Source organism: Dermacentor variabilis, chromosome 3 (assembly GCF_050947875.1).
Source record: "Dermacentor variabilis isolate Ectoservices chromosome 3, ASM5094787v1, whole genome shotgun sequence".
Taxonomy (NCBI): Eukaryota; Metazoa; Arthropoda; class Arachnida; order Ixodida; family Ixodidae; genus Dermacentor; species Dermacentor variabilis.
In genome coordinates this window covers 125,606,992-125,629,673 of record NC_134570.1, presented here as the reverse complement: position 1 = coordinate 125,629,673, position 22,682 = coordinate 125,606,992, and the positions used below count along the sequence as shown (strand labels likewise).

At 46.7% G+C, this 22,682-nt stretch overlaps 1 protein-coding gene across 3 annotated transcripts in view; it reads right to left on the bottom strand.

Moving 5' to 3' along the window:
* The window catches only part of LOC142576267 (evasin P467-like), a 125,093-nt gene that overhangs the window by 80,333 nt on the left and 22,078 nt on the right, over window positions 1–22,682 (bottom strand). For 2 of the 3 annotated variants that reach the window (XM_075686314.1, XM_075686312.1), the window contains exon 2: window positions 10,009–10,077. In XM_075686314.1, the coding sequence (XP_075542429.1) occupies window positions 10,009–10,063 (55 nt within the window). In that variant the 5' untranslated portion in view covers window positions 10,064–10,077. Of the gene's footprint in view, window positions 1–10,008; window positions 10,078–14,474; window positions 14,525–22,682 lie in introns of those variants that run through there. The other variant, XM_075686313.1, reaches the window with a different exon arrangement.

The following is a 22,682-nucleotide window of genomic DNA, read 5'->3' as shown; positions in this document are numbered from 1 at the left end:
AGGGAAGTAGAAGTGTACACATACGACGCCGCTATCATTCAAGATTCTGGGGAAGAGGAGCCCTTCGGTTTGCTGTACGGAGTGCGAATGGGCCAATAATTTCTACTAAACTATGTCTGAAATAGCAAAGGAGGCAGATGAGGCGGATTTGTCAGTAGGATTTGTGTGATAAAATCGCGACTGCTGTCACCAGACCCGTTTAGAACTTAACACTCTAAAAATCTACAACTGTTGCACAAAATAAAACGTTGTCGGAGCGGAGTCATTCGTTTTCTATTCGCATGCTCTTTGAATATAATTATTGAATAAAAACAGTGGCAGAGAGAAAAGCGTATCACTTGCTCATAGTTTTTCTTTTTTCTTTTTGCTAGCCATCGTGAGCTGAGAGCCGTAACAAAACGGTGGCCCTGGTGCTTCCGCCGGCTGTTCGGCGAGTGCTACTAAGCGGCCTTTTGGAAGAAAGTGCTTTGATTTGTTACGTCCGTACGTGATGGTATTATACTGCATGAGGAAACATTCTAATCGGTCTAAGGGGCTACAGACGTTCCGCTATTAGTTTTACACGAAAATCTTGAAAGTGGCTGCTTTTACTTTGCTACCTTGCTTTTCCGGCTAGTGTAGCTTTAACGATTGAGCTAAACGATTAACTCATAACCATCAAAGCACCTGCAAAACATGCGTAAGTGACTCTCCTCATTGCAAGGTATCATGCCTCGGCTAGATGAGGGCTGATGGAAACGCAGAAAGCAACGCTTAACTCATCCTTTTCACGCCGCGATGAATAGCTTGCCCTCTTCTTGCCACCAAGCACCATGCCATAGTCCCTGTATGTTTCGAAAGACACGATTTTATATGCCAAGCATATACAGGGAGCCATTTCCAGTTGGACATTTGAGCTCAAGTTTTAGCTCGGCACAGCCGACGGCGCAGAGCACCCATTTGACGTTCAGATCCTTCGTGAGTTGTCGGGAGCGCCGTTTTTTACACATTGGTTGCTCTTCCTAAACCACCTCACGGCAAATAATTATACATCAGAGATCTAATTAAGCGAAATAGCAATCTGTCATGCAAACAATCGTTGCTGTCTGGCTCTCACCACACTGTCTTGAACACTGTCAGAGAAAGAAAGAGAAAAGAAACACGGCTGGGCCCAACACTTTCCCACTCGCGTCCTGTTATTTGCGCAAACCTCCGAAGAAGAATTAGAGCCCAGACACAAAACCTGAAGACGTAAAACACTTCGGCCATTTAAATCACATCATTCTGCGAAACATGCCCGGGCAAAGCGACAACAGGTGCGCGCCGAACGGCGTGGAGTTCAGGAGCACATAAACATGCCCATTCACGCCGTTACACATCAATCCCATTGACGTAACCAGCACTTGAAGGACGCATAGCACGTATTTGCATGCACTGTGCGATACTAAGTGCCTGGTCAAAACAGCCACGCAGCGTTCCGCCATGATGTTTCCGCAAATCTTTACAATCATGGGTTGGCGAGATAGTAGGTAACAATTGTTTTCACTTTCCTAGCTTCACAGCCTTTAAACTCCCTGGCCTCTTATTCTCGTCTTTGTACAGTGGAATACACGATATGTTAGAATCAGTGCTAACGCTATTGCCGATGCAACTTTTTGCGCCATTGTAATTTTAGAAGCTTCAATGTCTGTTGGTCTTATAACCTCTTTCGAGTAGGTGCACGTACGCAGGAAATTTCAGTGGCGCTGTAATTAACATAAGATGTGACACCTGTGTCACAACTCTAACAGAACTTACTACAGAAAAAAATTACACATACCTGAACAATTCTGAAAGCGACAAAGCGAGTGCATTGGTGCAGGCAAGGTTTGCTGCACATAATGAGTAAATAAAAGTGTAGCTTACGTAAAACGTGTTTAATCATGTCGTCAATATATCATTACCCTTCTGACTTTGATGCGCATGTTCCCCACTGCTCGCACTGAACTCGCGTCTTTATTCTGTTTCTCGCTTTTAATTTCAGTCCTGCTTGGTGACGATGACTTATACCGGCATAATCATAATAATAAGCTGATTACACTTTGCTGGATCGATTGCCGCCTAGCATTTTGCTGATACCTATTTTGTAATGTTTGGTTTGATACTTCTACTTCCATATTGTGTCGTCAACTATGCCTTTAAGAAAACTGGCTCCACCTCTGCCCTTCTTTTTTTAATGGGTACCCTCAACGTCTCCTGCTTATCTCGACTGCTCACCATTTAACTCTGAAATCTGTTCTACGGTCCCGTTTGGGTCAGCGTGGGGACTTTCCATTACGAGGAGCTGATTTGTTTCCCCAGTTTGGCTATAACACACACATGCTTCAACATGTTGCGAATAATTTTCCTTGTATGTTTTTTTGTCTTCAGGAAGCAAGCTGCTGCCTCAAATAACAAGGCACTTCCCTGTTTTGGCATAGTGAAGATTTTCTCTCCTCTTTCTTTTCTGGCCTTATTTGTATATATCCGTTAACATTTTGTTTTCATTCTTTTCAGATAATTTAACGTCAGTTGTCCTCTGACTTTCTTTCCGATGACTCCGCTTGGTCTATGTGCACTTTCTATCACCCTGTATTTGGTTGTCGACTTTATTGTGCGGTTCCTCCATTCCATGTCTGCGCTTCCGAGGCAAAAATATTAGGCTCTTTACCCACACATAATTTTTTTCCATGTTCGTAATCAATTCTCGAAACCAAATTTGTCATACTCTTCTCTGATTCCAAACTAGGTGCAATCTATGTGACCGCGCACTGCCTCACTGGTGGCCTTACAGAGGACCCGTAAGGCCATTCAGCCCACGAGCCTTTGGGTAACGGCAACCCCGACGAGACCTGGGATTAAAAGCACCTATGGGAATTTCTGAATGTTAACGCTGGCAGTATAACTATTTCCCATATTTCTCGGATCAACTCACATATGTAGCCCCAAAGCGTTGCGTGTGTCCCAGTGTCAATAAACTTCAAACTGGCCTGACGGCAGTTTCTCTCTGAAAACTCTTGCAATAATAAATTGTAAATTCATGTTTACAACAGCGCCTCCATTGGGCCATCATGTATTCAAAAACAACTGGCCCGACTGTTCTCTCTTCTCTCGCGCATCGCGCATCTGCTGCGTGCCAGGACTGGGCAAGCGAGAGCTGGACGGGTTGACGAAGGAGCTGTCTAACGACGGCTACCCATAACAACTACTGAAGACTCAAGAACTGCGGTCTTCAATTGCTAACCATGCAAGAGTACAAGAAAAAGAGAAGCATAAGCGGGCGACTGTCCCCTACGCACAAAGAATCAGTGGGGCGCTGGCTGGAGTTTCTTGCAAACATGGTGCAAAAAATCACGCACGTGCAACAAACAGAGACACACGTTCTTACGCCTGATATACCCTTTGTAAAAATCATGGTTGCCAGGGATAATCTAAAAAATACTTGAATGCATAATGCAACTGCGCCAACGACAACGAACGAAGAAGGAAACACACTGGACAAGCGCGGATTGTTAGCGCTGTTACATTGTGCATTTAACTATCGCCCAGCAACATGCCCGCCTTCCTTTGTTTCGTAATCTAAAAGATCCCGTGCAAAATTTGTGACGCATTCTACATAGATGAAACTGGGAGTCTTAAATTAAGGAGACAGCTGTATCCGAACGATGTCAGGAAAGGCAATCCAAGTTCGAACGCCTTGGCGGATCATAATATGACTGACTACTAACCACATAATCGATGGGGATTCTGCGTGAATAGTCGCGACAGAGAAGCGCCTATCTTCAAGACTGCTGTTCGAATCTTTACTTATTCATACGCGCGCACACACACACACACACACATACACACACACACACATATATATATATATATATATATATTGTGAGGAAGATGACGAACGTGCGCGCAGTCAGCAGCATCGGCAGCATCAAGCGCGCAGCAGAGGCTCGAGCTCGGGGACTGTGCTCGGTGAATCGTACAACCGGCGGTCGCTACGAACCCTAATAAACCTCCTTTATAAGTGGTGGAGCCGTGCGGGGTAGCGTTCCACTCTACCATCCTGGACCTCCGCTCTTGGACGCTACCCTCTGCCATACCGGACGCCGACCAGCACACTCTTCCATCGCCACCCGTCCCTTGCGCTGGCACCGTTCGCCAGCGGGAGCCTCCCATCTTCAGCGGAACCGACGACAACGACGTTGAAGAGTGGCTGTTATCCTACGAACGGGTGAGCGTTCACGACAAATGGAATGACCCGGACAAGCTGGCTTACGTATTATTCTACCTCGCGGGCGTGGCCAGTCTCTGGTTCAGAAATCATGAAAGGGATTTTACCGACCCGCCGTCAGGAAACTCCGAGCCGAGCAGCGTTTGCGTACACGCGCACAGGACACGTGTGAGACATTCACCAGCTATATAGAAGACGTTCTCGATTTGTGCAGGTGCGTGAACGCTGCCATGACGGAAGCGGAAAAGATCAAGCACGTCATGAAGGGAATCGACAATGACGCGTTCCTAATGCTTCTGGCCGAGGACCCGCGCACTGTTGGCGACGTCATCAGCTTGTGCCAGAGCTATGATGAATTGCGTAAGCAGCGAGCTCTGACAAGGCGACACCCACACCAAATGCGGCATCACTCTGCAACCTTACCACCGGCCCAGAACAAGCCTCCCTGATAACGCAAATCAAGGATTCCGTTCGCGAAGAAATCGCACGACAGCTATCTGTGATGTCCGTCACTCAAGAGTCTGCCAGCACTTTGCCGTCTCATATCCGTAACGTGATCCATGAAGAGGTCGCCGAAGCGCTGCCGGCTGTTCACCAGCAGGATGTCGTGACTACACCAGTCACTTATGCTACGGTTGCTGCAATGGCCCCTCGCAGTGTGCCCTTGCGTCGCTTCCAGCAGCCTGTGCACTGCCCTCCACCTCCCGTCCCCTGGACCACCACTGCCGTCGCTAACCCGTGGCGTACGCCGGACAATCGCCCTATATGCTTCGCATGTAGGTATCCCGGTCATGTCGCAAGGTTCTGACACCGCCGATCGCAGGCGTTCGATGACGATCGCCGAGCGCCCTATGTGCCGCCTGATGCAAATGAACCTTACGAACCGTTCGACCCATCACCAGCTCACTCCCAGACTGATCGCCGTCCTCGCTTCGAACGCCTCCGGTCACCGTCCCCACGTCGTCGATCGCTTTCCCCTTGCGTCGACGACCCGTCTCTAACGATTAGGGAAACTAGACGACGCAGTTCCTGAGGCAAGAACTGCGCAAGTGTCGACATGCCGAAGTCCTCCTCCTTTACCTGCCAATGTCATTGATGTGTTTATCGAAGATGTTGCTACAGTCGCCTTAGTCGATACCGGTGCCGCTATTTCAGTTATGGATGCCAGGTTTTGCCGTTCGCTTCGTAAAGTGACGACGTCTATGTCTGGATTGTCGCTCCGAACAGCGAGTGCTCAACCCACTCGCCTTCTCGCTGCTTGTACTGCCCGTGTGATCATACAGGACGTTTTGTACACGATTGAATTCATAGTTCTTTCATCGTGCTCCCACGCGTTATTCTAGGATGGGATTTTCACTCATGCCACAATGCCATCATCATTTGCGCTCGGGCTGAGATTGAACTTTTCCACCTTGGTGACCTGGCCTCGGTCGATGTTCATCCTGCCGCTAAAATTGTCGTGAAAGAAGAGACCTGTATCCCTCCGTGCTCTTCAGCACTCGTACCAGTCTTCTGTAGTACCATATCCGATGGGACGGTCTTCTTTATGCCCTCTCATCACTTTGATACCCGAAAAGCGCTTCCTTTGCCCTTTGCAGCTCTTGACCTTGCCGCCGGTGTGAGCACGATGACCATTTACAATCATCTTTCATCGCCGCTATCACTGCTCCGCCGCGGATGCCTTGGTTGCGTCGAGTCGGTCGATTCAACACGAGTTGTCTCTGTTCTCGACGAAGTGTCTTCTACTGCCGCCCACGAACTGAGTGCCCTTTCCGTATCAGACTCAACATGGACTGGTGTGTTCAGCCCATTTATCGCCGGAGATCTGACGCCTTCTCAGCGATGTCAACTTGTCGCAATCCTTCACAACTTCCGCCTTTCTTGCGACGTTGTGTAAACCTCTCTTGGCCGTGCATCGACACTCAAGCATTACATCGACACTGGCACTCACTCACCTCTGCGAGAAAGACCATATCGCGTGTCCGCTACGGAACGTCACGTCATTGCAGACTAGGTCGATCACATGCTCCGTCGAGGCGTCATTCAACCTTCCTAAAGACCATGGGCCTCTCCCGTAGTCCTCGTCACAAAGAAAGACCGTTCCATCCGCTTCTGTGTTGACTTTCGACGATTGAACAAGAACACGCTGAAGGACGTCTACCCATTACCACGCATCGATGATGCTCTGGACTGTTTGCAGGGAGCCGAGGTCTTTTCTTCGCTGGATTAGCGGTCAGGCTACTGGCAGCTTCCGATGGCAGAGGCCGATCGCCCGAAAACTGCCTTTGTTACACCAGACGGCTTGTATGAATTCACCGTCATGCCTTTCGGACTTTGCAACGCACCTGCTGCGTTCGAAAGATTGATGGATAATGTTCTACGTGGCCTCAAATGGAAAATATGTCTTTGCTATCTTGACGACATTGTGGTGTTCGCCCCTGATTTCCCAACACACCTGCTCCACCTCCAGCCCGTACTCACTTGCTTGACCAACGCCAGGTTGCAGCTTAACTTGAAGAAGTGTCGATTTGCTGTTCGTCAGCTAACAATTTTAGGCCATGTTGTGTCAAAGGAGGGCATTCGCCCGGATACCGAGAAGCTAGGTGCTGTTACTGCGTTCCCAAAACCAACTACTATGAAAGAGCTACGCAGTTTTATCGGCCTCTGCTCTTACTTCCGGCGATCCGTTCGAAACTTTGTGTCAATTATATCGCCTCTCACGCAGCTCCTTCGTGGCGCTAGAGATCTCTCATCATGGTTTCCCGAATGTGACGACGCCTTCACAAACTTGCGCCGTTTTCTCACGACGCCACTCATTCTTCGCCATTTTGACCCAAAAGCGCCTACCAAAATCCATACCGATGCAAGCGGTGTAGGCCTTGGCGCTGCGTTGGCACAGCGTCAACCTGGCCACCCAGAATACGTCGTCGCATACGCGAGTCGCACGTTAACCAAGGCGGAGACCAATTACAGCGTTACAGAAAAGGAGTGTTTGGCCATTGTGTGGGCGCTTGGCAAGTTTCGCCCATATTTATAGGGCCGATCTTTTGACGTAGTGACCGACCACCACGCACTATGTTGGCTGTGGACGCTCAAAGATCCATCGGGCCGCCTTGCCCGCTGGGCATCGCAAATCCAAGAATACGACATTCTCGTGGTGTACCATTCCGGGTGAAAGCACTCCGACGCTGACACGCTATCCCGATCACCGCTTCCCCCGAAGGCCAGTCACGACTCACCCCGCTAGTGCACATTATCCTTTCTGGACGTTGACACTATTGCTGCTGCACAGCGTAATGATCCCTGGACTGCATCTCTGCTCGACCTTCTCTCGGATACGTCGAAAGTTCCAGCGTCACGTACGCTTCGGCGCCAAGTGCCTCATTTTGCGATTCGCTACCAGCTACTATCTCGACGCAACTATGCCCCAGAGGGACGCACCTGGTTACTCGTTATTCCGAGAATCTTGCGATCAGAGCTCTGCTCCTCGTTCCACGTCGACCGTCAGTGTGGCCATGCGGGAGTCTTCAAGACCTACGAAAGACTTCGACACAGCTATTACTGGCGGGGAATGTATAATTTCCTTCGAAAGTTCGTCCGCTCTTGTCATGAGTGCCAACGCAGGAAAGCGCCACCGCACAACTCTGCCGGTGAACTCCAGCCTTTACAATGCCCATCCCGACCCTTTGATCACGTGGGCATAAATCTCTACGGGCCACTTCCGTTGACTCCTGCCGGCAACAGGTGGATAATCGTTGCGGTAGACCACTTAACCCGTTATTCGGAGACTAATAATAATAATAATATTTGGGGTTTTACGTGCCAAAACCACTTTCTGATTATGAGGCACGCCGCAGTGGAGGACTCCTGAAATTTTGACCACCTGGGGTTCTTTAACGTGCACCTAAATCTAAGCACACGGGTGTTTTCGCATTTCGCCCCCATCGAAATGCGGACGCCGTGGCCGAATATTATTCGGAGACTGCTACACTACCAAGTGCTACAGCGCAGGTCGCCAATTTCCTACTTCGCCGTTTTCTCCTTCGTCATGGAGGTCCACGTGAACTTTTAAGCGATAGAGGCCGCGCCTTCTTATCTGAAGTCATCGAACAACTGCTTGTTGAATGCGCTATTGTTCATCGTAAATGCACTGCTGATCACCCACAGGCTAACTGTACCACGGAACGCTTTAATCGAACTCTTGGCGACATGCTCGCCATGTATGTCTCACCTGATCACTCTAATTGGGACCTAGCTCTTCCATTTGTCACCTACGCCTACAACACCGGGACTCAGGCCACTACCGGATTCTCACCCTTTTACCTTCTTTACGGCCGTCATCCTTCGCACACCATCGACACCATTCTGCACTACCGGCCGTACCCATCCGAATGCCTGTCGATCTCGGAAGCCACCAGACAAGCAGAGGAATGTCGCCAGCTTGCCCGCCGATTCACCTCAGAGGACCAGAACCGCCAAAAAGCCGTTCACGATGCCCAGAACTCGACTCCCACTTTTCTCCCGGGCGCTCTAGTCTGGTTGTTAGTGCCACATCGCACGCCTGGGCTCGCTTCAAAACTCATTCCGACGTACGACGGTTCATACCGCGTTCTCGAGAGAACAACACCCGTTAATTGCCTGGTTGAGCCGCTAACGCCGCCGTCCGACATGCGACGTCGTAACCGCGAAGTCGTTCAAGTTCAGCGTCTCCAGCCGTATCACAATTCTACCGTCCTTCCAGAAAACTAGGTCGCCAGGATGGCTCCTTTATTTCCGCGGGGCAATTGTAAGGAAGATGAGAAACGTGCGCGCAGTCACCAGCATCGGCAGCATCAAGCGCGCAGCAGAGGCTCGAGCTCGGGGACTCTGCTCGGTGCATCGTAGCACCGGCGGTCGCTACTAACCCCAATAAACCTCTTTTATAATATATATATATATATATATATATATATATATATATATATATATATATATATATATATATATATATATATATATATATATATTAAGAGGCAGGCCAAGAAACAAGGAGACCAAGGACAACGCCGAGAAATTACTTTTACTTTCTAACTGAACTAAAGAAATGCTAAAATAATCAGAATGAATGTGGATGACAAAAACAACTAGCCGCAGGTGGGGAACCATCTCACGACTTCGCCGTACGCGTGGAAATCTCATACCAGTTGAGCTACCGCGGCGCCGTTTCCCTGTCCACATTCTTGGATACTTTTGTTTTTACTATTAGAACTAACGTTGGGAGTGTTGGCGAGCGCCACCACTCACAAATCTTGGCTGCTATAGTCGAACATCTTTCTACCGAAAGGGTCATGAATGCGTGATCTTTTTGAGTGAGGGCCACTGGTCAATAAACCCACACATGCTAGCTGAAGGCATCAGTGTAGCCGGTTTCGAGACCCTCGTTATGTAATGAACGAGAGGAAAGGTGGTAAACTGAGGGAACCAATTTTCATTAATCATATCGTAAGAGACCAAAAAACAAGAAAAAGATAGGAAAAATTATTGCTACAAATAATTGAATGACAGAATAATAAATGAATGACAAGGAAAGTGGATGAAAAACAACTTGCCGCAGATGGGGAACGATCCCACGTCTTCGCATCACGCGTGCGATGCTTATAACAATTGAGCCACCGCGGCGCCGTTTCCCCATCCACTTTCTTGGGTATTTATGTTTTTACTGTTACAAATAACCTTGGCAGTGGGAGATAGAGGTCACGGTACTACAGAAAAATGAAGTTGTCATGGAATATAGTGGGACTTACCGCAATGCACCAAAACTGCGAAACTTATCGCAGCGGCGTAGATAAAAGTGTTCATGGCTTGAATAAAACCTGCGAAAGGAAGTTGTATGAATTGGGATATGTCCTTTTCTCAATCCTATTCTGTTTCTACAGTATGTATTCCACGTGCAAACACGTATTCATTTCTCTCAGAAAGTGTTTGCTGGACCGTGTTAGTCCTGTAGAAATAGCTGCAGACATCATCGTCTACAGCAGCGGCCTCATAGGCAACGCAGTGAATAAAATGTACATGTGTTCATTAAACACGCAAGCAGCTAACTATAAAAGTATAAAACCAGTCACTGAAGATAAGAAGCCGCAGTTTCGCCCAAATGCGAAGCATTGATTGGCATAGCAACCAAGATCCACATCAATATAGTTGTTTTATCGGCCGTATAAGCTTGTAAACATTCACTCCCTAGCGAAATTAATAAGTATGGCGTCATGCGTCCAGAAGCTAATGAATGCACCTCACTCGGTGAAAGCCGAAACTCGCGCTCAAAGCGTTACGCGAGGAAGCGCGCAGCATCCGCGAGTGAATGGACCTTTGTGCTGCTTCTCGCTTCAACGCAAACAATGCGGCGAGAGCATAACGCGCACGAAGCTTTCAGCCCTTCGTACACTCGGTCCCCCTCGCAAATCGCTTCCAAGGTGGATACCATGTGGTCCCGCTCAGCCGCGCCATACACAGGTGCCGCCAGAGTAGAAGCCCGCTCTTCCTGGTGTCTTGAACGCGATGGAAGACAGCGCACTTCCTACTCCTACTTGAGTGCGGCGCGAGATCGTACCACCATCCTTGTCACACCGTCGTACGGTTTCACTCACGCACACTGAATACGGCGTGCAGCCACGATGTTATCCCGATCTTACTCTATACGGAACATCACGGCGACGCCGGCGATGGCAACGACGGTGGAAATGGGCCTAGAGTGTCCATATAATTGCTAGCGCAATAAAACTGGCACTCCCTGTAGCATTTTACAACGCAGATCTTTATTTAGTGGTCTCGCGTATAATACCGCAGGACTAATGCAACAGAAACTTGGAAGTGTAACTTTTTTTTATTTTTATGCATTGATTGCAGTCAGAAACATATTAATAAACAAAAAATTATAAACAGGGTCGGGGCTACGGCGAGATTGGCAGTTGATATTCAGCTTTGTTGGGATCGCCGAGATGCAGCCGATTAATAATCAAAACGATGGGGGAGCGGCCGCTGCCGCGTAACCAACCGACGATGCTGACGCATAGCCAGCTTTTCCGGACACATACGAAGTAGCTCCCCAAGAGGCCCCGCCATGAAGCTAGAGCATTTTCAATTGAACGAGCGGGTTTGTCGCGAATAACAAAAGGTGCATGTTGATTATTGAAAAGGTCAGGTGACAGACATGTTCTGGAAGACAACCCACACGAGCCAATTGCAGCGATCATGCTGTGGCAAGCAAGAATTTTCTTCCCAGAGAGTTTAAAGATTCAGCAATGGAAGTCTATGGGAACGAAGAAAGTTGGTACTCGATTTTCGAGACAAAAACGGAGCTGTGATAAAACTACGCCCTCTATTGTAAGAGCAGCTGCAGCGTATTTAGTCCGGAGACTCGGATTTCGATTGATGCCTACCCACCGTGGTTGCTCAGTGGCCATGGTGTTCGGCTGCACATCACAAGGTCGCGGGATCGAATCCCCGCCATGGCGGCCGCATTTCGATGGGGGCGAAATGCGAAAACACCCGTGTGCTTGGATTTAGGTGCACGTTAAAGAACCCCAGGTGGTCGAAATGTCCGGAGTCCTCTACTAATAACCAGAAAGTGGTTTTGACACGTAAAACCCCATAATATTTTTTCAACTGATGCCTATCTCGACTCTCTACACATCGCATAACACTGTTACCAAAAGCGATGTCTGAAACGGTCATGCGAGTTCGCGTGGTATCTGTAAAAATTCGAGCGTATTACTTCTGGAAACATTGGAAGCCATGACAGCGTCATATAATTTCTCGCAGTTGTCGTTTTGCGTTGTTTTCGCAACAGTTCGATGCCTTCTTGCGTGGTACATTTTTAACACCACGTAGAACTGAGTTCTGTAGTCTCCTACCAGATGACCAAAACACAAACTCAAGATCTGGTTTCAGTTTTGGTTTTTAGTAGGGCACCTAAAATGTTGTTTTCAATTTTTACTTCCTAAAATTTAAGAGTGGATTGGTTATTTATTAAGTCATCGCTTTGATTGTGAGATTTTATTCCTTGCACAACATACAACAAGCACGCGCTTGCCTTTGTGTTACGTTAAAGAAATACTATGGTGCCTTTTAGCGGGGACATACTCCGTAATTCTGGGCATGGCACTTTCACCAGCCTGTGGAACCTCACGGCAATGCATATGCGTAGCAGGACGGACAAATATTGAACAATTTCATTTCTATATAATAACCGAGTATCAAGAAGTTTCAACTGTTTGCGACAACAGTGTAGTCCTTTGTAACAACATATGCATTTATGGCATTTAGTCGGAATATTGGTGGTGCGTCAAAGCAGTTTTGGTCGGCAATGGGCGGTTATGTCACACGACAGGAGGAAATGGGCTTCCACCGTCCCAGCAAAAGGCACATTCACTTGAAGAAGCCCGAAATTTAAACCGTAAAGCGATTTATTATAGCTGGAGTTTTGAGCGGTAATTGCGGAGCGAGTGTCATTCAGTCTGTACGCACTTGCATGCTTTCGTGGGGTAACACGGAAAGAGAGGGAATCTGTACGGGTGTTCACACCTTGAGCGTGGGTGCGTGTCCACTTGTATTGACGCGTGCGCGCGTGTTTGTGTCTGTGTATGTGAATGTGCGCACGCACGAGTGCCTGTATGCATGTGCCAATATACGGGTGTTTGTGTTGTGCGTGCAGTACCGCGTGTGAGCGTGCGTATATTTTTGGGCTTGTTTGCATGCGTGGGTGCTTGTAGAGATGAATGCGGGCGCATGTGTGTACTATCTGTGTGTGTGTGTGTGTGTGTGTGTGTGTGTGTGTGTGTGTGTGTGTGTGTGCGTGCGTGTGCGTGTGTGCGTGCGTGTGTGCGTGTGTGCGTGTGTGCGTGTGTGCGTGCGTGTGTGCGTGTGTGTGCGTGTGTGTGTGTGTGTGTGTGTGTGTGTGTGTTTATCGGGTCGTCCCGGTATTCCGCTATATTCTGGGTCGGCCCACGTATGGAGCGTGCATAAAGGGCAACTGAAGCACCTTTTAAAAAAAGTAAGCTTTCAGCGAATTATTAAAGTTTTTCACCCCCTGAATAATAACATCATTGTTTGACAGGTCAGAAATCACCACTACACGCTTTAGACACCGCGCGACGGTTTGCGGGGACTGATGGCGAAGACGACTGTGACGTCATCTTAGGTGTCGGTAGCGTTCGTGATTCCAACAGAGCGCTCGCGTGACCCCAGTATTCACTTCAGCATTGCTCCCCGTTTTTCGCCGCAACGCATGGTGCCCTAGGGGGGGGGGGGGGGGAGAGCTTGAACGAAAATTCAAACGGCGATTGCAGCGCTGCGACGTGACAATCGAGGAAATAGGTTCACGAATTGAAATATATTCCAGAAGCATTCGAAACCACCGTAACTCTGCCAATTTTAAAGCCTATTCAGCTTCCCTTTAACGCCTCCTTCACCTCCGTCACGGGTCCGCCCGGTATTGCTCTATTTTGGGGATCGGCCCGCGTATGGAAATTCCTCAACACCTGCTTCTTCTCCACCACGGGTCAGCGCGGTATTGCACTATCTTCGGGATCTTGTTTTACGCGAGGACAGGATAGTGAAGAAAGTAGCCCTTAGCGGCTTCAATGTAAAAAAAAGAATGCCTCAGCAGTAAATATTGCCGCCCCAGGTTTCGTTACGATGGCACTGTCCCCACCGCCACGGCTCCGTGAGCAGCTACCAAGCTGTTCACTTTCGTTATCTTCCTTCCCTCGGTGGCAGCGCATTGTCTTGATGCCTGCGACGCACTGAATTTGCTCCATCACTGCGTCCTTCATCGTTTCTGCGACCAAGCAAGCTTTCGGCGGCACACGTTCATTGCTATATTGTCGCTAAATCTTTACACTGCTTGCCTGCGAAAAAATAGCGGGAATAAATGTTGAAAGCGGATTGACCACAAGGAACATGCTCATGGTGCCATACTATCAAGCACAGCATCACAAAAGGCTATTTGTGGTCATGTTGACTTTACAGGCTTGCCAGGATTGACTGACGGGCTAGTTGGTTCATTATAACAAAAGAACAGCGGTTCAAGTTGTTACCGCAGTGTGTGTGGGGTTCCTGCTTTGTGTTTTGTCTTGAAGCAATATTCTTTGTGCGACTCTAAAGGCGTTGTTTTCCCGCGTTAGTTACGCTCTCCAAGAGCGGTTAACTTGAAAATTTTTGTTCGGATCGCTTGTACAGAAGCAGATTTAATCAAAACTTCTTCGCTCACCTAGATTAGCTCAAGGACGGGCTCCAAACTGATCATTTTCTTTAGCCACCTATGATCAATTACAGAAACTATAATTAACATACCTTTGTTAATAATGCAGAAACTTATCAACTTACGCCGCATTCAGAGGTTACCAGACTGAACACTGGAATGATAAAATCATGTCAGCACTATTTCTAACGGTTTATTGGTTTTGTTTGGTGCAGTTAAAAGCAGCCGGCATATTGATTGTGCTGCAGGCTTCTTATAAAGCAATTGTGAAAGCTTGGATGGGTTTTCTCGGCGTGTACGTTTGAGTACAAATCCAAGAAAGGTGCAGGGGCAAAAGGCACGCGGCGCCTGACAGGGACTCCCCTACCCGCAAAATATCCGTGTATTGTACGTTATTCAGTGGTAAATAAAAGAAAAATCAGGCATCCACCGGTTCGTAGCAATTTCTACAAAGGAAACCCATACGGGTTCCTCAAAAGAAAAGCCTCAGAGTTGAATCAAAATTCATCCTTCACCAGGACGAATTTTTCTTCAACTCTGAGGCTTTTCTTTCGAGCAACCCGTATGGGTTTCCTTTGTAGCAATCGCTACGAACGGGTGGATGCCTGATTTTCCCTTTATTCATTACTTCTCTCCACCTTGCGGGTTTCGGCAGAACTACTGCGTCAAATTATTTAGTGGTAGTCCATTGGCAGTGAGCGGACACACACAACGTTACATATTTCCACGAATTGTACACGAGTTTACACCGAAACTGAGAACACAACGTATTGTGTTACAATTTGATTACTAATACAGACGGTGAAATAACGAAATGTTTCCACTTTCCCCCTCTTTCTGTTTCCTCTCGCGGTCCACAAGTAGTAAAGTACCGGGTCTACATGTAAATTACCATAGTACAGTAAAGTGCTGCATATGATCATGAAGATGTATGTATGCACGTAAAACAGAAAAAAAAGAAAAAAGGCGGGTAATAATAAATTTGTGTTGCAATAATCACTCCCTCAAACACTGTAACTTATGAAGTTCATAGGTTTAAGAATATGTGCCCAACCATGCACTTCTGCCTTTACAATGCACTCTTCTACATTATACAAGAAGCACCTCAGCGTCACTGCACAAGGTGTGCGAGAAGATTGTGTGCGCTCCCGATTAGATTTCTGAGCCTTAGTGGCATCAGGCTCAGTTTCATGACATCGTAAGGAATAAAACCAGCTGACTTGGGGTATGCATTTGATGCATTTTCAGTACTTTGTAACAGAAGGATCATCGCGGACATGTACCTCTCCACAAAAAGTACTGAAATATTAAGATGAGGGTTTTGGTGCATATGTTTTGGCTATCCAATGTTAAGATTTGAAGAAAAAATACTGTGTTTTGTGACAATAACGCTGACATGCGTGCAGTCACGTGGAATATGAGCTACGACACAGTACCCCTGATGGAACTGGCCCCTGGACTACAGGGCTACATTGAACTACGGAATGCTGCTTTGATAAACACCACTAATTGGAAAGTGTTTAGCTCTTGAAATTTTGGTATCTCGGCACCACTGTGCAGTCCTCGGGCTCCTTTTTAGCACTACTACTATGTTTCAGGCAACATTCAAAGCAAATGTACACAATTTTTGTAGGGGTGAGCTTTCTTTAGCGTCTAACCACTGCTCCAAAGTTATCGGTTAGCTCAGAACGCACCCGCTTCTGTTTCTAATAACCAGTATGTTGTCATGGATTCAATAACGAAAGAGCTTTATCTTATCACACTGCGCGCGTGAAACGAATACTCGCGTACATTTTTCATCACATTTGAAGACCCGAGATTGCGCTGCAATTTACGAGCATTCCAATCTGATGAAACGATGCCTTGATCCGCAGATCAGATTCTGAGGAAGCACTACTTTTCGCGAGACATCATTCAGCTTTGAGTGTTATTTCCTTTTCCAGCACAAGCTCACCTTGCAATGAGGTATATTCATGACTGACTCATTTGGAACTGTTTTGATCTTCACATCACTACAACGGACAGCATAGACGTGCTGCATCTTCATTGAGGGAATACTGCGAAATGGACTAGGACTTTTCTTGCGTGCGCGTTTACAGATTTAACGCAACAATATATTTTTCATAACTTACTTCTTAATTTAGGAGGCTGTAAGAGACCGCACCTTATGTAAACCGGAGGTCATAATATAACACCGAATTTAAATGCTTATTAGTCGGCTATTACTTCATCGTAAGGAATTTCAATAAAGATATCCTTATGATAATTAAAAGCCTAACCGCTTGGCAACGTTTCATCTGAGTTCCCCCTTTGCAAGCTGGTATCGACTTGAAGGTGGTTCATATCGTGGACCCTTGGCATATATCCAACCGTCGAACGAAGGGTCATTACGAATGTTTCATTTGAAGAAGGCGTCTTACTCTCCGGCCCTTTAGTACGGTTTGCTAGCACGCATAAGATGAAATGCTGCGTGAAGAGCGTCGGTAATCCAAACACACAAGCTACCGTAACTCATCTCGCCTACATCGCCGTCATTCAGGCATAGATGAGACATTAAATTTTAAATCGGTGCATCACGAATCCAAAAAGAGCTGCCTGCGAATATCCCACCTAGGTTTATTTCATTTCGTAGTAGGGGGTAGCGTAATGTTTCTTTCACTTCGCTAGGCGGTGGCGTAATTGTTAGCGTGCCCAGCTACGAAATGCAGAATGCCGCGAATACATGGGTAGTAATCCCAGTGGCTTGTTTGTGAAGACAGCTTTCCGTGTTCTCTGGTGTCGGCGAAGCTTAGAATGAGGTGGCAACCTGACGACAACGATCGCCGTCACCGTAACAGAATAAGGGGGTGTGCAAAGTCACGCCTAAAACTGAAAGTATATTGAGACGAAATACAGTATTCTCCTGTCGATAAAAAAGAAGCGATGAATTACGAGCGGCGTTGTTTAGTGAGGCTGTGGACCGATAATGTCACGAAAGACAGGGCCACGTTCCTATCCTTGTGACCAGCGCAAATGTGATGTAGTTCGCGTCCAAAATTTCAGATTTGAATCACCGTGTAACGGACTGACGACTGAGGAGCATCTCGCTTATGCGTCCATCCGCCTGACAGCTGCCGGGTGGCTGCGCCGCCGCTGTCAGATGCTTCATTAAGGTCGTTGCGTGTTTGTGTTGTGTCTAGCACGAGTGTGTAGTGTAGTAGATGATGCTGCAGAAAAAGAGGTGAGCGAAGACCGCGAAAACCAATTGAGGATAGCCATATTGAACGTCCACGCCATGTTGAAGAAAGCCTACGACTTCAGTTGCTCAGGTCACCAGAAGGGCTTGACTGATAGCATACAGTTGGACATATTTGGTAACCACAGCGATATTCACACACATTGCGCGCCTAATGAGGCAACAATTATTAGCATTTCATTACAAGGTGCCCGAGTATACTGTGTAGATTACGTAAGACAATGATAGCAAGAACACAGCATCAACATTATTAGAGAAGATATATTGAAAACAAGTTCACCTATTAATGCAGTGTAGTAGAAAGGAAGAACCTCCACTGTCTATCTGTGGAGGGCCCGAATACTGGAGAGGCTTGAAAAAACCGTCTTCTACGTCTGTTGTAAACTGTATAGGCCGTTCGCGCCTTGCCAACATGATAAGCTTGCTCCTGAAGGCAGGAATCCTCTTGGCAATTAAGTCTGCCAGTTTGCTCTCCCCGCTTTCAAATCCCTTAAAGGACCCGTTGACGCCACGACGACACGACACTGTACGCCAACAAATAAAGACAACTTTTTTAAAGTGAACCTTTCTTTGCTTCTTCCATGTACTTTTCCACTGGTGATGGTGCTGTCTTGCATGCCATCTCGGAGGGGGGTTCAGAGCGCGCATATACAAGAAAGGAACGTGGAAAAGAGGAAGGACGGCGCGAGAAACTCGTTCGGACCTTTCCCTCACGTTACATGTACATACATAGTGTTTTCTGGAGCTCCCTGGGCACCGTCATATTAGCCTCTTGGCAGCTGTGATTATCCGTGACCTCCAGCAAAAAGCATTGCAGAAACTGCAGCGCTTACCCTTATCCAAACATGCAAGTGCTGAAAAGAGTTATAATGGTAGAGAGGGGGCAGGCAGAAGAGGCGGAGAATGGGTAGAACCGCGGTATTCGCGAAAAGAGTGAATAACACCATTGCCATTCTTCGCTCGCAGTTCTCTCATAGGGTGGAAGGACTGGACAGGGAAAGGGCGACGTGACAAGATAGGGAAACTCTACTGCTATAGACACGACAGCGATTGCGGGCAAACTGAAGGCATGGTACTGTACGTACCATGCATGGTACCATCCAAATTTGTCAAGTGGACAATTGACGCAGGGCGTGCAGAAGCAAAGCCGCAAATAATTACCGTAGGGTATAGGTGACACTACTGAACTGGTCGCACGTGAAATCAACACGTATGCGCCGGCCGCGGTCGCTTGACGGCTATGGCATTGCTGGAGGTCGATGGTTTGATCCTCGCGCGTGAGCCAGATTTCGACGGGAGTGAGATGCAAAAACTGTCGTTCACTTTGATTTCGGAGCACGTTAGAGAACGGCAGGGTACCAAAGTTAATCCGGAGTACGCCACTACGACCTGCCTCATAATCCGATAGTGTTTTGGCACGCAGAGCACCATAATTCTGGCAACACCTCTGCCTCGATGCGATGTGCCATGTGAAGCAATGGCAATGCTTAAGCCTCTCACAGGTTACAAACCATGGCGCAGAAGAATGCCTCAAGCAAACATGGCTTGCTGTATGTTGTGTACCATGCAGACAAATAGCAGTAGTGTACACAAGGTAACGTTTGAAATCAACTCACTACCCTCGTATTGAATTAAACGCTGAAGAAACTGTACATTCGTAGTCAGCATTAACGCTAATTACTGTCAGTCAAAGCAAACAACACTGAAAGCTTCACTTAGATTGATTCCCGCTGTACGTGGTATAAGCATAATATTTTAGACTTTGAATTTAGATGCTGAAGAATGGCGCTCATTAATGCAATATTTTCATTCGCAGTGAGCAAAGCCGGCTGTCGCGTCCACAGTACAATTGATTTAAACGGCTTCAATGCAATGGCCATTGTATCAATTATAACTTCTGTGCGATCGTAGTCGTCAAAATGGGATACAAGTGACAGGGAAATCAGGAGGTTGATGAACGACAAGAAGCAGAAGCTTGCACAAGACCTCAGTAAAGTAAAATGACTTCTTGAGCACCGTGGTTAGGGTACCGTGCGATGATTTCAACGTCTATTGAAAATCCCCCAAAATATGAACAGACGCCGACAAAAATGAGGACATTTCGGAAAAGGTGAAACCGCTGGAAATCTCAGGACCAGCATTAGCTTAAATATAATATATGACCTAAAAATAAAAAGACACTAACGTTTACAGGGTGCCCTAATTTTGGCACAAATAAATTGGCTGTTAAAGCACTTCAGCTGAAGCCCGATGGTCCGAAGGAAGGCGAGCATGTCGGCAAGTGTTGAAAAGAGGTCACGTAGTTCCTGTGACCGACGCCTGCGCCAGGCAGCTGTCAGGCGACTGCACGTATAAGCGAGATGCCTTGTCGTTAGTCGTTACAGGGTTATTCTGGTCCGAAATTTTGGACGCGAACTCCTTCCCATTAAATACAGTGCGCTCTACGGTGTCATTTTACGACGGCTGGTACCGATTCTCGGGTAATGAGGATGGGAACAAATTGTCTCACGTGCCGACTGTCACCTGCCTCGAACTGCCAACATACGTTACCACCTGTAGTTCCTTAGTGGCTATGGGGCTCGCCTGCAAAACACGAGGTTGCAGATCAAATTCTAGCGAGGACAGCTGCATTTCGATGGATGTGAGATGCGAAAACACCCAAGTACTTAGGTTTAGGCGCACGTTAAAGAACCCCAAGTAGTCCACATTATTTCGGAATCCCCCACCATGGTGTGCCTCATGATGATATTGTGGTTTTGGCGCGTTAAACTCCAAATTTTTTTGTACCATTCGTTAAGGATGTCCTTCGCAGTCGCAGAGCTCTTGAATCCAAGTCAGTGTCAGCAGCTGTGCGCTAGGTCTTTGGGCATGCCGGTAGCATTTATGTCGTTCCATACCTGCTAGTCTACTTTGCGGCTATATTATAAAGGCGGAACGGCAACATGGTAGACAATATGAAGAGCAGACAAATGCAGAATATACTACTGCACAATAATTTTAATTAGCGGTCTTCCTTCACGCACGTGGTTAACCGTGACAAGAGACTGCTTTGGGAACTAACTGTGAGTATTATATATATCATACCCAAAAGTGTACCTTGTCCGGTGGCCAGTATTTGAAGTAATATTGTGAGCAGCTTCCGCCATAGCATGCTAACAAACGACGACACAGAGACTCTTTGCACGATTCTTGTGTCCTGCCTATTGCCTCAAGGTGCAAAACCAAGATATCCAATCGTATATCTTAATACTTCAGCGCATCTAGATTTGCAGCTGCTGCGGTAGCCCATGAGTGTGGATAGCAATGTCGCTAATGAGATAAATGCGGGCACCTTAACGAAATAGATAGGGCAAAAGCAAAAGCCGTCCACAACGGCGTCTCTCGTAGACGCTGGGCGATGTTCAGAGGTTAAGAATGTGTGCGACTGAAGAAAGGCTGCCACGGTGTGCTTCAGACGGATACATTAGCTTGTTTACTCCATAGCATCGAAAAGAAAAGGAAAAGGCAAGAAAGAAAGAATCGTATCAAGTGCCTACAATGCATTATTGCTCGTCGCGACTAAACGCTTTCAGGATGATAATTCAATTACTGGTGGCGCGCGGCTACGCTTTTTAAGAACAGTGATAACGCCGGTGTGACAAGCATTGTGGCGAATTTCTATGCGCAGGGTTTGCTTTTAATTATTTTGTTTTTGCTTTGTTGCGTAACCACCAGTTTGAAAAGTTTAAGGTCAGTGCGCCACGTGGTGGCACTCACGCGAACTAAACACTCGTGTCAAGAAAAGCTGGATACAAGTCGATGTTGGGTCACATGACGTTCTGAGCACCACCTAGCAAGTATGCCTTAGTCTTCATAAAATATCTGAACTTTCAACTTTATTTCTTCATCATTAGTACAGAAGGAGGTCCAGGAGTTACAAGAACTGCCAGGGGGACCTCCTATTGGTAATTTAACAATGCAGTAATTAATACATTATGGTAACATAGCAGCGACATACATTAGAAATCACGAAGTTAATGAAGCAAATAAACAAATACAAAAAGGTGCTTACCATAATTGAAGTCCAAAACACAAGCAAATGAAACCGATACAGCGTATGAATAAATAAATATGTAGTAATTCACATGTTATGGAAACTTAGGAATGACACATATCAAAGAAAACGAGGTTAATGTCACAGATAATTAGAAACAAATATATGCTTACAATACGCAAGGTACAAATCCTATATAGACTATGCGACAAAATATTTAAAACGCCTAAAAGAGGAGAAAGAAGAAAACAAAGGGAGATATAGAATGAAAAATAAATGAAAGCTATCGATACATTAGGTAAATACAGAATCATTGAAAACTGGAAAATAAATTTAAAATTAATTATGGAGTTTTACTTGCCAAAACCAGCTTCTGATTATGAGGCACGCCGTAGTGGAGGACTCCGGAAATTTCGACCAGCTGAGGTTCTTTAAGGGGCACCTAAACCTAAGTACACGGGTGTTTTCGCATTTCGCCCCCATAGAAATGCGGCCGCCGTGACCGGGATTCGATGCCGCGACCTCGTTCTCAGCAGCCTAACACCATAGCCACTGAGCAACCACGGCGGGGGAAAATAACTTTGTACACAATATATACTTAGAGTAATGAATCTGTAGCCAGTAGTGTCGTTAGTAAGTATTTCTTCGTATCTCTCCTGAATCTTAATGTTATGCGGCAGGCCTTAATATGGGGTGGTAGTTTGTTACAGTATTTATTGGCCGTAAAAAGGGAAGTAAACATTCCATAATTAGTGTTTATTCAAGGGAGTAAAAACTGTTGTTTAGAGGAACATCTCGTATTGTTAGTGTTGGTAAAAGCATAGTTATTAAATGCATCTAAAATTATTTCATCATTTAGTGTGCGGTATATTTGTAAAACCAATTTGAGCTGGAGCATGTAACGTATTGGTAGTATTCTTAAGGAACTGAAAATTAGTACTGCATGTGA